At 42.2% G+C, this 14,971-nt stretch overlaps 1 protein-coding gene across 1 annotated transcript in view; it reads left to right on the top strand.

Moving 5' to 3' along the window:
• Positions 1-1,616: 1,616 nt before the first annotated feature.
• mcf2a (MCF.2 cell line derived transforming sequence a) overlaps positions 1,617-14,971 on the top strand; it is a 55,337-nt gene continuing 41,982 nt past the window's right edge. The window contains exons 1-17 of the mRNA XM_041047938.1: positions 1,617-1,735; positions 7,003-7,071; positions 7,178-7,292; positions 7,715-7,805; positions 9,312-9,431; positions 10,206-10,322; positions 10,655-10,804; positions 10,960-11,075; positions 11,295-11,409; positions 11,684-11,803; positions 11,902-12,093; positions 12,181-12,372; positions 12,552-12,723; positions 14,070-14,146; positions 14,363-14,448; positions 14,597-14,663; positions 14,831-14,946. Coding sequence (XP_040903872.1) covers positions 1,621-1,735; positions 7,003-7,071; positions 7,178-7,292; positions 7,715-7,805; positions 9,312-9,431; positions 10,206-10,322; positions 10,655-10,804; positions 10,960-11,075; positions 11,295-11,409; positions 11,684-11,803; positions 11,902-12,093; positions 12,181-12,372; positions 12,552-12,723; positions 14,070-14,146; positions 14,363-14,448; positions 14,597-14,663; positions 14,831-14,946 — 2,030 coding nt within the window. The 5' untranslated portion in view covers positions 1,617-1,620. The remainder of the gene's footprint in view (positions 1,736-7,002; positions 7,072-7,177; positions 7,293-7,714; positions 7,806-9,311; positions 9,432-10,205; positions 10,323-10,654; positions 10,805-10,959; positions 11,076-11,294; positions 11,410-11,683; positions 11,804-11,901; positions 12,094-12,180; positions 12,373-12,551; positions 12,724-14,069; positions 14,147-14,362; positions 14,449-14,596; positions 14,664-14,830; positions 14,947-14,971) is intronic.

The following is a 14,971-nucleotide window of genomic DNA, read 5'->3' on the forward strand; positions in this document are numbered from 1 at the left end:
GATGCAAAATATATATAATAATAAATATAATATGCAAACATATAATAATAATAATCATCATCATCATCATCATAATAATGTCATAATACAAAATCTGCTCCCCCATTGAGTGATTGATACTGATGACAGCAAGCCCCCCCCACCGCCCCGCCTTTTCCCGTTCCCTTTGGGAGAGACCCAGAGGTGAACTGTCCCCTGCACCCCCCTCCCCTTTCCCCTCCTCACACAGTTTCTGAGCAGGGCACCTTCAGCAAGCAGGGGCGCCTACAGCTGCAGGGGGCGCCACTTTGCTCATTCCCCACACAGTAATATAATAGATAATATAAAACCGCTTAGCGGCGCAGATGATTTTTTTTCATGTTTGTGCCGCCCCCCATGTGATGCCGCCCGGTTCACCCGTGCCAAAAACCGCCACTGCTGTCAGATATGTATGGATGTGTGTTTGCGTGGGTGGTTGGGGAGTGTGTGTCTGTCTGCGTTTGTGTGTGTTTGACCACACTAAGAAGATGCTGTGCAGTAATGAGATGGCTGAGAGGCTAAGCTGGATCATCTGAGTGGCTGCGTATCAGGACGGAGTACTGCTGCTCTCCCACTGCTGTGTGTGTGGCCTCACGTCAAGAAAACATCAAGCACTGTGAGTCACTGTATAGAAGTGGTTTACATACAGCACATATATATCATATTTCTAAACTCTTGTTTCTATTGTTAATGACTACTGATCCATTCAGAGTAGTTGTGGGCTGAGCAGTGGGGAGCTGAGAAAGGCTCTGTGTGTCGGTATGTACACAATGACACCCTTTCATATTTGTCCTTCTGTCTGAATGTGATTGTTGTGTATTAAAGGCTGTGCTTCACATGGGCCAAACTTGTTGGCAGAGGGTGCGGTAGATTTTCATTTTCTTTTTACAAGAGATACTCTTCACTGTGTGTGTCTGCATCTGTATTAAAATGCTGGAGAAAGAGGGGTCATGAGCATGGCAGCCAGACAACCTAACAATCCAGCTGACTGTAGTGCAGTCAGCATTATACTGACGGCACAGAAAACAGCAAAGGGGGGAGTGTGAAGTGAGAGGAAAAGTTGGGAGGGAGTTGGCAGTGTGTCAGGAGTAGACTCTTGAGCTCTGCTCAGTGCAGAGCTGACGCACTAAAGCTTAAGAGAGGGGAGGGGCAAGAGAGAGACAGGCAGCAGTGGCCAGATGGAGCCCTGTTTGTTTTGGAGTAGCTGACTGCTGCTGAGAGCGGGACAGTGTCAGCACTGGTGTGCATGAGGGGAAAAGCACATCACACGCAGTCTGGGCAACGACGGGACAGCAAACCACTGTTTTCTCCTTATGTGTGGACAGGTCTTCTGGTGTAGCTGTGCTGCTTAGTGTGGAGGCTCTCTATGCCACTCAAGGTCACGAGGATCCAGCAGCAGCCTCAGGGAACTGTCCTGTCTGGATCCTGGGACCCGCAGAGGCAGGTGGACCTAACTTTCCTTGTTGTAGCTCCTAGCCTCTATATGCGGACACTATGGAGGGCTATAGGACTCTGAAGAGGATGTGAGGCCTGGACTACTGTCAATACCTCCCACGGCAGCGTCAGTTCTCTGAGCCTGATCCTGTATCGGAGTCGAGGGGAATGGGCCCAGCCTCACTGCAGGAGGAGAGAGAGCTGGAGAAAGAGTCCAAGGAGGAGATGGAGAGCTACCGCTGCCTTCTGCAGGCTGGCTCCCAGCTCGAGAGCACTCTGCAGCGTGAGTACACATGATGCTGACAGTCTTCATTTACCTTCTGGTAGCTACTCTCAGGCTTTTGGATGTAATGCTGTATCTGCTCAGAAACTATTTTCCATTACTACATTTCACATTGCTCTTATCAACACAGTGCGGAAAGCAAAAATTTACTATAGCAGAAGTCCATTAGTTTGATACACAATGTTCACTTTTGACTTGAGCTGAGAACCATTACACGAGGTAACCGGAGAACTGCACACTATATCTTTGGTTTGTCAGTATTATTGATGTGCCAGTTTCTGCAGCTTTGCTACAACTGTGGGCCACTGCAGGGATTATGTCAGCTTCTTTAAGCTATCACAGATGGATAGATTTTTGATCCAAAGTAATGATTTGTGGCCTGAATATCTGTAGACTGTGGGTTGTAGATCAGTGTGTGACAGTAAAGGAAGAAAGTACACAATGCGGCTTTCATTTTTCAGGGTATGTTGTTGTGTCAACACTTTTTTATCTTGAAATAGCAACTGAATTTAGCACATAAAACCTGATACATCCTTTTTGAAAAGCATCAAAAGCAATATTATACCCTGACTTTGTCAGTAGTCAAAATGGCAGCAAAAAAATTAGAGAATAAAGGCAAGATGATGGACAGATATAGCTCCTGATGTGACTGACAGCTCCATGGAGCAGCTTCCTCCAGAGGCTAATGTGATTACTCTGGGATCTTGGCAGCCTTGAGTTATTGTTTAATTTATGGACCTTTGCCTCTTTATGTCTCCTGTGGGCTTGTTGTACCTGGGCTAGGGTGTGGAGCTGACAGAGACAGCAGGATAAAGGCCACACTGAGTTTCTATTTATACCTGGTGAAGTTTTTTTTTTTTTTTCTCTGCATGAAATGTGAGCCTTGCTCTCTGGGTTTGTCCTAATCTGCTTACAGGAGATGCAGCGGTGAGCATAACAGAACACACTGCTGTATGAACCAGTAACCACAGATTCATCGTTTACTCCATGACAAATGACACATGATTATCTTTTACATAACGTAACTTGTGCCCTCTCTGTGCTTCACCTGCAGAATATCATGCTCAACATCATGTTAAATCACTCCCGCTCCAACACACTTTCCATGGGTGCGTGAGCTTTCTGTAGTTCATTTAAGAAAATGCAATGATTTCAGCGTAAACATAGAATTTACTCAATACTCATGACACAGGGCCTCATGACTGTGTTGTTACACCCAACAGAAGACTGTACTCCCATGGGGATACAGTCTAAACCTTCTGTCTGGTGTTGTCCTGATTATTAGTTAAAAGTCTGTGTAACAGTGCAGAATACCATTAACAAGTATCATTTTCTCTACTTTTGGCAGAGCCGTTTTCTAGGTACCACACAGTCTAAATAAATTATAATACAGAAAGGCTTGTGAATCATGATGAATCATGGAACATGACAGAAGCTAACTGCCCATAGCACAGTAAAAGCAGAATTTTCCTTGTTTCACTGCCACTTGAACTACACTCCAGCTGCCCCATTCACACAGCTGTCAGTACTCTTCAACCTACACTTCAACTACTTTAACAGACTGCTGTTAATGCTTACGAACTGAACTAACCACTTCAGATTCACAGACGTGGTTCACAGAAGACTATCTCTTGCACTTCAGCTTCAACTGAAAATTTAACTTCTTTCATTGTTTACTTTCCAAATGACAGTTCAGTTTTGTCTTTTACACTTCAACTGACAGTTCAGCTGCTTTCAGTGCTTAAGCATGAATTGACTTTTCAGTTGCTTTCATGGCTTAGACATCAACTGATATTTCCTTTTGGTTCAGCTACTTTCAGAACTGACATGCACAGGCTTAAATGTGTTTCAAAATACCTCCAGAAAACACACCTCAGCTCCTTTCAATGCTTAAAACTCAGCGGACACTTCAACTGCTTTAAGTGCTTCAGTTTAAACTGTAAGTCTTATGCTTCACTTGAAAAACAAAATTAACATTTTAAGACACTTTTTAACGATGCTTGCATCAACAATTTTTAGTTCAAACAAGCACATTTAAATTTCCTCAGAAAATTACATTTTGTTTCTTGACAGCAGTATGGTCAATTTCACACAATTAGAAGTGAAATATTCCTCATTACACAGCACAAAGTATGCTGATCTATGAGTCAAAATTAAGTAAATACAATCACAGTGTGACAAATGTCTCCTAATTGAATATTATACAAAACAGTATCGGTCATAGGTGCTCAGAGGTCTGATCATTAAAACCAGTGGGCCTACAGAGTCAAAGCCTTGAGGGGCTATTGTTCAGAGTTTACCACCAACCTCGAGTTTCCACATACCCCGCCAGTGAAATTTGCAACTTCCTTCTACCCTTCTCTATCAGAATGCAGCCACCCACCAGTCTAATCCCCTTAGCACTGAAAGCTTTGTTTAGCAAAATATCTCATGACCTAAAAGCAGTGTGATGCTAGGCCTCTGTGTACTATGAACATGTTTGTATATGTAAGAGGGGATTTTTTGCTCTGCAAGGGATTACATGTGTCCGCTTTTTGAGTCTCTACCAAATCAGACAACATCCAATACAACATCCATGCTGGGTGTGTGTGCTCTCTACAGCTAAACCTGCCCTTTTTTGCTCTCAGTCTGTATGATTCACTAAGATTTTACTATGTGAATTCTGGTGTGGAGCTATACCATCAATTGGTCAGCCATTATGAAAAAATGATTCATTTCCTTTGAAAAAAACAATCAGTGTTTTTCTGCGCAGAATGCTTTAGGTAATATTTAGGCAGAAGTCATGTCCTAACAGCTTCAATATGTTTGCGTTTAATATTTTGTCAACCTGTAAAATGTATGCAAACCCATGTGACTCGAAAGAAGTCCCTAAATAGAAATTTGTTTTCACTTTGACATGAAAGGAGGCTTGTCAGAGAGCCTAATATAATCCCCTGTGACTCGAGGTTGTAAAAGAATAAAACATGAGAAAGTACACGGGGTTGGGTTGTGCAGTTAATGCTTTTTTTGTGGAAGCTGTATGTAATGAAATCAGTGTAGATGTTTATCACTGTTTGGACAACAGAGATAAGCTCCCTACCTTCAGCTTTGCAGATTGAAAGGATTGGTCTGAATCTGTTTGACTGGCTGTGAATCTCAGTTGCCATCCAGGCTAGCAAACATTGTTCTTTCTCTGTGTGTAAGAACAGAAGAGCAAACAGAGGTTATTTGACTTTCGCCTGTGCACACTGTCCTGTATGTCACCTGGGAAGGTCATGACGCAAGCTTGAAGGGAACCACAGCATTTCCTAAACCAACAGTTTAAGTAACACTGCTGCTCAACAACTACTCTCTGATTCATGATTAAGACATATAATCATGAGGCTTTAACTCTGACCTATTTTATCCTTTAATTATTTCCTTTACTTTTCTGTAGTTGCACATTACCAGGCAAAAGGCATGGTAGATGGAGTGAGCAGTGTTCTCAGAGGCATTAAATCATGGGCTGAGTTGCAGAGAGGATGGAGTGTATCTTCAAAAACAGGAAAGTTTATTAAAAACGTTGCAGTTTACAGCACAGGCTGAACTTCCTTTGATCAAGTACAGCCGAGGACTGCAGTATTGGCGCTTGTGTATCCTTTTTTTTTTTTTTTTAACATCACCTTCAGTGCAGTCAGAGCTGCTCTAATCATTTGGTTGTCAGATGTTATTTAGAAGATTTGAATCTTGAATCATTTAAGACTTCTCTCAGCTTCCTGAGGGTCTGGTGGCACAGGATATAAATGGTTATGTAACTCTTCCAGTGTGACGGTAACTTAACCTTGGATCTATATTATGTGTGCACAGCCCAGCCCTTGGTCCTGCTGTGGCCGGGCTTGGCTGAGCTCCTCTCTGTTACAGACACACATCAAATATTTAGCAGGTACCAGCAGAGCTCATTACTTGCTCCCTGACAACCTGACGGACACTATTACTGCAGTGGACTCATGGAAAATAACACCTCCTTCGCTCTTCCTCTCTTTCTTTTGCTTTCTATCATCGTTTTCTGGCCGTATTTTTCTATCTCTCTGTTCCAATTCATATTTAATGTCTGTATCCATTATGGATGAGGAAACAATGAATTGTGGACAAATTTACTGCCCTGTTAATCGGTTGCATAAACCACTGAATAGGGGCAGAGGCATTTAGATTAGTATGGTTCTAACAAGTTTGTGTCTCAATGTTATTTGTAATTCCTGTTGTTTGTTGTTAATAATTCTTGTTGTGAGAGAAAGCTGGGAAGTTATAGTCTATGTCTTTATATGAGCTTGTATTAGAGAAACACTGGCACTGTAATACAACATCAACAAATATGCCCATCAAGCCTAAAAGTGTCCCTTACCCTGGATAAGATCATCCACTAAATGTATTAAACTTACTGTTCATGTAATGTGAGAACTTGGAAACAGCCTCAAAGTGATGCACAAGTCAGTGTGTCTGGATTCTGCCCATCCGGTTTAATGATTCCTGCTTCACCAAAGGATGTAAGCCTCTTTGAACTGCACTGACTGCTCTATAAGAGACTGCATGTATTTAATGGCTCCTCAAGCTGGAACACTTATGGCACCATCCATGAGATGCGGGCCATCTGCCAGTAAACTTAACGTTACACCAGCATCAATTCAGATGCTGTACAGTAAATGAGCAAATGCATTTTAATGGCGCCACTGTCTTACTTGCACCAGATGCAGGATTTACATAGGCCACAGCATGGCAGCATTTACAGCCATCTACTGATCATGATGATGGAACGCATGCAGTAATATTTAATCATCATCAATAGTAACAGTGAGTTCAAAATAGGCGTAGACTGGCAGAGTTTCAGCGAGCTGTGATCTTTATTTTTGGATTAGAGCTGACCGGAGATATTTTGTGCGAGTTACTATCTTTAATTTCCGTCACTTTCGTGTCAGAACTTCACTGAAAAAGGATTCACTGTTGTAGCTGTGGTGGAAATGTCATTTAGACCCATCTATTAAAAGAACATAGAAAAGGACTTTTTAAACTGTGGGTGTTGTGGGTTTTACAGGCTGTCACTGCTAAAGAAAACCTCAAGAACCAGGTTTCAATGTCAGAGCAGTAGTTAATGACATTAAGTAGCTAACTTCTTAATAAAAGGCCAATTGCCAAATTTTGAGGCAATGTAACAACGCCAACATCCATGTTTAAAAATCATTCTGCACCCACAGATCCTTTAATATAAATGTGTTGTTGTTTATACTATTCTAAATTTGTGTATCTTCCTCCAGAGGTGACTGTCCCTGTGAGCATGAAGGAGGTGGGAGGCTACATAGAGAAACAGGTGGCATATCTGTCAGGTGAGGCCTTTTTGTTTAATAATTTCTAAAATATTAATTTCTTTTTGTCTGATTTGAATCTTTTATCTTATAAGTAAAGTGACTGATTATATCTTTATATTCCCAGGGGGCCGTGGGGAAGACTCCAGTGTCATTATCACCCTCCCTGAATGCTCAGCTTTCAGTGACATTCCAGAGGAAGCTTTAGCCAAAGTCTTCACGTACCTCACTCTCATCCCTCGGTGTGTCCTACTTCATTTATTCCTGTCTCAGTCTCTCCCTTTCTGCAGTGCACCAAAAGCCCAGCGCTTGTATTCTGAGCACAGGCCTTCACTGCTCCTTAGCTCACTGTGTCAAATGTCCTACTGATGCCCTCTATGTCCAAACCTCACCCTCCCAAGAGATGCGGAAAGTTTAAATTACACCAAGTCCAGGGCTTTTTCCCCTCATGTGTCATTGCAGTGAATTTTAGATGATAAAGAACTTCTGTATGTAGTTATAAAGCACCTGCAAGTAATATGAATTTAAAGCTAAGCATGATTTGCCAGCTGCTCTTGCCTGGTTGTCCTTTTTTTCCATGTTTGAATGCTTTAAATCAGTGTATTCTCAATGACTGCACTGAATGAAATTACAGCCGTATACAACTGCCTGATTTTTCTTGCAGAACGAGGCAACCTGGAGTCAAATTTATCATCATTTTAGACCGAAGACTGGATACATGGGCATCTATCAAAACTGCACTTGCCAGGATAGCAGTGAGTTTCATATTTCTTTTCATTTAGGACATTTATATCTAATCAATATTCCTTCTAGACAGTATAGACATAATGTACAACGAAACTCCTCATCACTGCCTGTGAGCTACGTGACTGTCCTTACAGACTGTTGTTTTATTAATGATTTGCTGTCCATGGTTCTGAAAACCTGAGCAATATCCAGACAACATTCAAGTATTATTATTTGCATAATTATAAATTATTTTCGGCCTGTTTCATACTTTCAAATGGTGCACGGTTTGAAGAGTAGCCGAAACAGTGTGTTTGTACTGAATGTCCCGTTGCATATTGCTGCAAATGTATGAGTAAGCAAAAACGGTGCGATGACGCTGAGGAGAGGAGAGGATGAGGAGGAAGGCGGGCGGGAGGGAAACATTGCAGTCAGCGCTGCCACCCTCCGTCTGTGAGGCAGCAGAGCTGCGGCTGTGGTCAGGCAGCCGGAGGGAGCTTACATACCTTAGCGAGGCACCAGTTTTCTACGGCCAGGCGGGAACTTAACATTTAACCGAGATGACTTCCAACACCATGGCTGACTGCTTTTACCGGCGGGGAGTGCCGAAGATCCGGAGGAGCCCGGTAACGAGCAGCTGATTAGTTTCGTCTGAGGAGTTTAGGGTGAAGTTTTGTTTTGGGCGGACAGGGTGAATGCGGCAGTGGCACCGGCTGTAGCTGCTGGCGAGTGCAGCACTGCGGTGCAGAGCGCACTTCTGCTTAGTCATGCAATTGGCTCTGCGTGAAACCTGGACGGAGCCTAATCAGACTGATGTGTGTCTTTTTCAGTGCATGTTTATCCTGAAACCAGAGGCTTGATTAATCGACCTCTGTGGTCGAGTCAGGACAAATGAATGTCAAAAGTTGCGTCACTTTCAAGTGTATTGTTGGCATCAGAAGAAATTATAGAATAAATAATGCAGAAGGCAGTGTGGTGTACACCTGATCAATCTTGCTGCAGAGTCACCTTTGCACTAATTATACGTATGTGTGTGTCCCCCTGGGAATAAATAAAGTGTAAGATTAAATGTGCTTACTTTATTTATCTCAGTCCTTGCTATCTGTACGGTGCATGCTACAGTGCATGTTTACAGTTATCTACAGCTCCAATACAGTCACACCATGACATGCAGTTGTAGTGTAGCCTGTGTGTCTTGAGTATGATGCAAAAACTGAGCAGAAATTGCTACACACTTAGTGAATGACCTCAAATGACCTGAAGATGAAATGCAGCATATGACTTGTGCAAATGGTGTGGAGACTGAGCCTTCAATCCATTAGGCTGACAGCAATCGCCTGAGTGACAGTGGAGTTGAGACCTGGGGTCTCTGCTGTCAGATATGGAGGATGAAAGCTTGTTAATGCTTTATCTCCTCTTGTGCCAGTGTGCATGCAGGAGCTAGGTCTGTGTTGCACTGTTGTGTGAATGTGCAGATGTTGGAAAAGCTATCCAGCATCATTAAAATGACTGAGAACTTTGTTTCCCTCTTCAAGGCTTCCTTTCCTGGGAACCTCCACCTGGTCTTGGTGCTCCGACCCACCAGCTTCTTCCACCGCACTGTTACTGACATCGGCTTTCGCTTCAGCCAAGACGACTTCATGCTGAAGATGCCAGTAAGGCAGCGCCTCCTCAGTTACCAAACATGTCCCACATCACAACAAGGTGCAGCTCGTTCTTGTCACGACCCTCATCTCTATGAGTGGAATGTTTTGTTGTGCCAAGAACACATGAACACTTAAGTTTTAACTATTAAAACAATGATAAAAATATAAAAATAAATAAATAAAAACACTGGGCAGTATGATAAAATATAAGTGCTTCGTTTGTGAAGTTTCAGCAGTGAAAATTCTGATATTTGTTGTCACAATTTACATATAATGAACAACCTCTTTTACACACACACACATATATATACTTATATATACTTATATATACTTATATATACTTATATAAATATTATCAGGTTGGTATCGGAACCCGATACCGATACTGGATCGGATCGGGCCCATCCCTAATTTTCTGTCACATCTTGCCAAAACACTGCAGTTGAAAGCCAACCAGTTGTCTAGCAATGGCACAGTTACAGAAATGTGAAGTAAATAAACATCCCTTCTCTTTATTAATAAAGAAATTAAATTAATAAAACAATGAAGTTTAGATAGGCTAATGGGCTAATTTGTCTGTTAGGGACCAACCACCTATCCTTCAGTATATTAACAAGACTTGCTGAATTTTTTTTTGCTTTAAAAAGAAAATCACTATATCATATAAACACTTGGTAATAATATAAGAAAGAAGAATTTGAACATAACACACACCACTCCTGTAAATTTGCTGAGAGTACAAAGTGTTCTTTTTGAGCTCTCAGATTTTGTCTGCACCTTTAGGTGGTGATGCTGAGCTCTGTCACAGACCTGCTGCGCTACATCAGCGAGAACCAGCTGACGTCGGAGTTTGGAGGCACTTTAGACTATTGTCATAGTGACTGGATTGTTTTACGAACGGTACGCCACAGATCAGCTCTGAAACATATTTGGACGAAACATTAAACCTGATCATCCTTCATCATCTCCCTTCTACCTTCTTAATAAAAATAAAAGACACATATATACATATACATTGATAAAGCTGCTGCTAGAAATTCTGCATGAACATGAAATATAAAATACACAAGGAAATGCACCTATTCCACTCAAGTGGTTCACAGTTTTCAGACTTGTAAGTGAGACACACTAGGCTGTTCCTCTCCTTTCACCACACAACCAGTCTCTTCACCACAGTCGCACACATTATCTAAGCACCAGTGTTGTTTCTGTGTTTTTTGCTTCCACTGCAGGCTATTGAAAGTTTTGCTGTTACAGTCAAGGACATTGCACAGATGCTACAGGGCTTTGGCACTGAGCTGGCAGAGACGGAGCTGCCTGACAAGGGGAAGGCCATTGAGCATCTTCTCGAGTCTCAAACTGACAAATACAAGAAACTCAAGGTAAGCTTTTAAATGTTTTCATATAAGATGCATTTCTTAAAATTACCACGATGGCCTTAATCTTCTATTTTTGTGAAAACAGATTTAGGAGTAGTTTATGAAGTGCTATTTTGCATGCTGCCCATTTAGGATGTAAATTGTCCTCTGTTTGACAGGATGCAATCAGGTCAGTGTCAAAGGAGGGCCGTCACCTTCTCTCCAGCCTGGAGATCTCTGGGAAGGAGGATGACTCCCAGTGGGATGTGAAGCTGGACTGGGAGACAGTACAGAGGTAAGACATCTTCAAGCAGCCTTTTTCTCTCAGGTATTGAATCATTTCGTAGAATAGTTATAAAGTGTATTTTAAAGTCCAGTTGCAATCTACTGCAGAAGCAGCTGCTTTCTTTGATTCTCGAAAAATTCTTAAACTTATATTCTTATGTCAAAGTGTAGACCTCAGTTTACCGAGCACTTTACATGTGGCTATGGCTAAGTCCCTCTGTTTTTTTAGGCTCCTTGCTCAGCTCAGAGACATGGAGTCAGCCTTTGACGGCTTCTTTGAGAAGCATCATCTGAAACTCCATCAGTACCTGCAGTTGCTCAGATATGAACAAAGCTTTAAGGAGGTAAGGATTCCATGCACTTTTCATGTGCACAGGAATATATATTTTTTTTTCTGTGGTTATTTTTCTATGCATACCTGTTTCCATATATATATATATACTTATATATATACATTTTTGCACTTCATGAGATATATTGTCCTTAGTCTTGTGCAGTCCCCAGGCTCACATTTTAATGTAGGTTGTAATGATCATCTTAGGCTCCACTATCCAGCATACTTTAGACTGTTTTTCTGTTTAGTTTATGTGAATCTGATGGTGTGTGTTTTCTGTTTAGATGGAGTTGTGTCTGGAGCATCTGATGGCTCAGGAGAGGGAGCTGTATATATGTGTAGACACTCTTGCTCAGACAGAACAGGCTCTCAAAAGGCTGGACAGTCTGGAATCTAATGCACAAGTCAGTGTTGTCAACATCTTTAAATAATGGTTCTTACTTACCAGATCTGATATAAAACTGACTCCGTCCTTCTCTTGTGTCTTTGTTGCCTCTGTCAGGAGGTGGTGGCTCGAGCTCAGATCATCATCCTTCACGGACACCAGCTATCAGCCAGCCACCACTACGCCATGGCTCTCATTATGCAGCGCTGCAACGAGCTTCGCCACTACTGTGATACACTCAATGCTGCTCTCAAGACCAAACACTCTCATCTTCTGCTCACACACCAACTGCTGCTTTGTCTCGGACAGGTAGGTACTGAGACATGTGCATCAACTTACACACACATCAGTACACACATACGCATATAGTGACATACCTTTTCTCCCTACCTTCAGGCCCAGACTTGGTGTGATGATGGGGCATATCTGCTGGCCAATCAGCTGGTAGAAAAGTTCCAGTCTAAGGAGGGGGCCCAAGCTGCCTTAAGGGATATTGAGAAGTTCCTGGAGGGGATGCCATCTATGCTGAGCTCCGGACCTGATATCCTGGCCATTGAATATGAGGCTGTCATCACATCTGAGCTGCAGGTCAGATCCCATAACTACAATGCTTTATGGCGATAGAACTACAGGTGTAAAGTGCACAGTGTGACCTTGTTGTCATCATTTCTATGTTCATTGGTTCCACAGTATCAGAAATGTTACTGGATTTTACATCTACCTGTGCATCCTTTCTCTCTCCCCTTCCCTTTTTGGCTCTCTGTTAGGCCCAGATTGGGAAAACATTTGAGAAGCATGCAGCGGTGCAGCAGATGATCCAGAACCGACAGGCTTGTCTGAAGAAACTGGCCAATAAACACATCCGACCAATCCAGCTGGTGGCCCCCAGGCCTGAAAATCCACCACGCTCCAAGTCCCCACTCTTCTCCCCCAAGCACGGTACAGCACAGATATATACGTAAATATTGAAAGATATTTTGTCACGTCATTCATGCACACTTGTTGAAAAATAGCATGTTACAGCTGATTAAACAGCATTTGTCTTTAGTTAGCTGCCCTAGTTTGCAGCACGTACAGTAGACCTTTCACAAATTAACTTACTCCCTACCCACCCTCATCCTGTTTCCCAGTCCCAGTAGGGGGTCCCATCCCAGCCCGTATGGCTTTGCACCAATCCCTCTCCCCCTTGCATCTTTCTTTTAGGCACCATGCTTAAATTAACACATCACAGGGTCCCACTGAGTAGGCCTTAGGTGTTCCTGAATGGGCTCCGGGGTTAGCAGGCCATCTTTACAAACAAGCTGGAACAAGGGTATATGGTATAATCAGTCCACTGGGATATACCTGACTGCTCTATTAGTCAGGCTAGCTGCTATAGAGCCATATGTGGTTCATGTACATTAAAGAACCTTTAATCTCCCTCTGTCTCACGGGAGGTTGTACAAAGCTAGCCATATACAGTAGCACCCAATTAATACTTCATGTGTAATTTGGTGAGTTTTTATTTGAATGTGTCCACTGTGCGACTGAATGCATCTCTATCCAGTGAAAGTATGAAAGTAAAAGGATATACATGCTTTTTTTTTCCTACGCCCATTCATGTCTTTAAGGCTTTGTTCTCCATGGAAGGAAACTGTGCTAATGAGAGTTGGAACAATCAGAGTGAGAGTGATTACGAACCCCTCTGAGGCTCCCTTGATACATGGGACGCCAGCTATTTAAGAGAGGAGATGAAGGAAAGAGTGGTTAGCTTTGATTGAGCTGATTTGGTACATGCATGCACACACCTATGTGCATGCACATTCATACACAGCGCTCAGTTGAGCTTGGATTATCATGTAAGGATTCAGCTGCTAGGATCAAAAGGACAATGGCAGTTGTGCCAAACGCTGCTTTAGATCTGTACATACTGGTTCCAGGCTGAACCTTTAGAGGAAGCAGCCTGTTATCATTGATTATCATTGATGTCCATCAGCACTGATTTATGTTTTTTTCTTGATAAATTACTGAAGAATAAAAACAGGTCAAAAGCAGGGCAAGCAAATCCCTTTGAGGCTATCCTGTTCACACTGTGCACATGGTCATAAAAAAATAATTTGTGTTTGATTTAGTAGGACACTTAAATTAACTAATTTAACTTAAAATAACTAATTAATAAATCTATCTATCTATTTCCTCACTATGCCTCATCAGAGCATAAGGAAATATATACTGTACTGTACTGTATGTGAATTACATTCACACGCTTTGATGAGCTGCTGCTGCTTATGATCTGGTTTTCACAGGTGATGGTTTGAAGTTCACATTCGACCTCTCTCTGCCTGGGAAGAGAGCGTCTCGCAAGAGTCCCAACCCAAGAAAAGTAAGGAAACACACACACACTGACAAAAAATGATGTTTATGTTTATTTACTTCCACTATCACAGCTTACTTGAACCCTCAAAATGTGAAAATGTTTATTTTTACATATTTTCCTTATCTAACTCTCCCTGTTTAGTCCAATAATTTGTTCAGTATAATAATATTTTCTCTAAATCCAAATGGAAGAGTCAGTGTTGTCCATCTGTGGTGTGTTCAGATAGAGGTGATCCATGACTACCAGGAGAGCCGGAGCTGTGTGTCATACAGTCTGGAGGGAGAGGACAGCCCAGATCTCTTGAGGCGGTGAGGAGGAGGCATCCATCCACCCATCTGTCTGTCTTCAGTACTGTGCTTGATGTTGTTTACTTTGTGATTCTCTTTGTTCAGAGCTAATGATGCCCTCTGGCTCTCTCTCTGTCTACTTCTGTGTGTGTGTGTATTTGTGTCACAGCCATGTGATGAGGGAACTCATAGAAACTGAAAGAATCTATGTGGAGGAGCTGCTGTCAGTGCTGCTGGTGAGAAAACACTTTTTTTTGTTTTTTGGTCACACAAAATAAATATTGCCATGTGTACGTACACAGTATGTTGTACACTGAGTTTTTTTGTTAAATTATTCCTGCTTTTTATTACACATACATAAACCACGTTTCCTTCAGTGTGTTGCTGTAATTAAATATTGTAGGGTTACAGGGCTGAGATGGACAACCCAGCTCTGTCGGGGCTTCTGCCCCCAGTCCTACGAAGCAAGAGAGACATCCTCTTTGGAAACATGCCTGAGATCTACAATTTTCACAGCAGGCAAGTGATTAATGACTCAAACCAC

The sequence above is a fragment of the Toxotes jaculatrix genome, chromosome 10 (assembly GCF_017976425.1).
Source record: "Toxotes jaculatrix isolate fToxJac2 chromosome 10, fToxJac2.pri, whole genome shotgun sequence".
Lineage (NCBI taxonomy): Eukaryota > Metazoa > Chordata > Actinopteri > Toxotidae > Toxotes > Toxotes jaculatrix.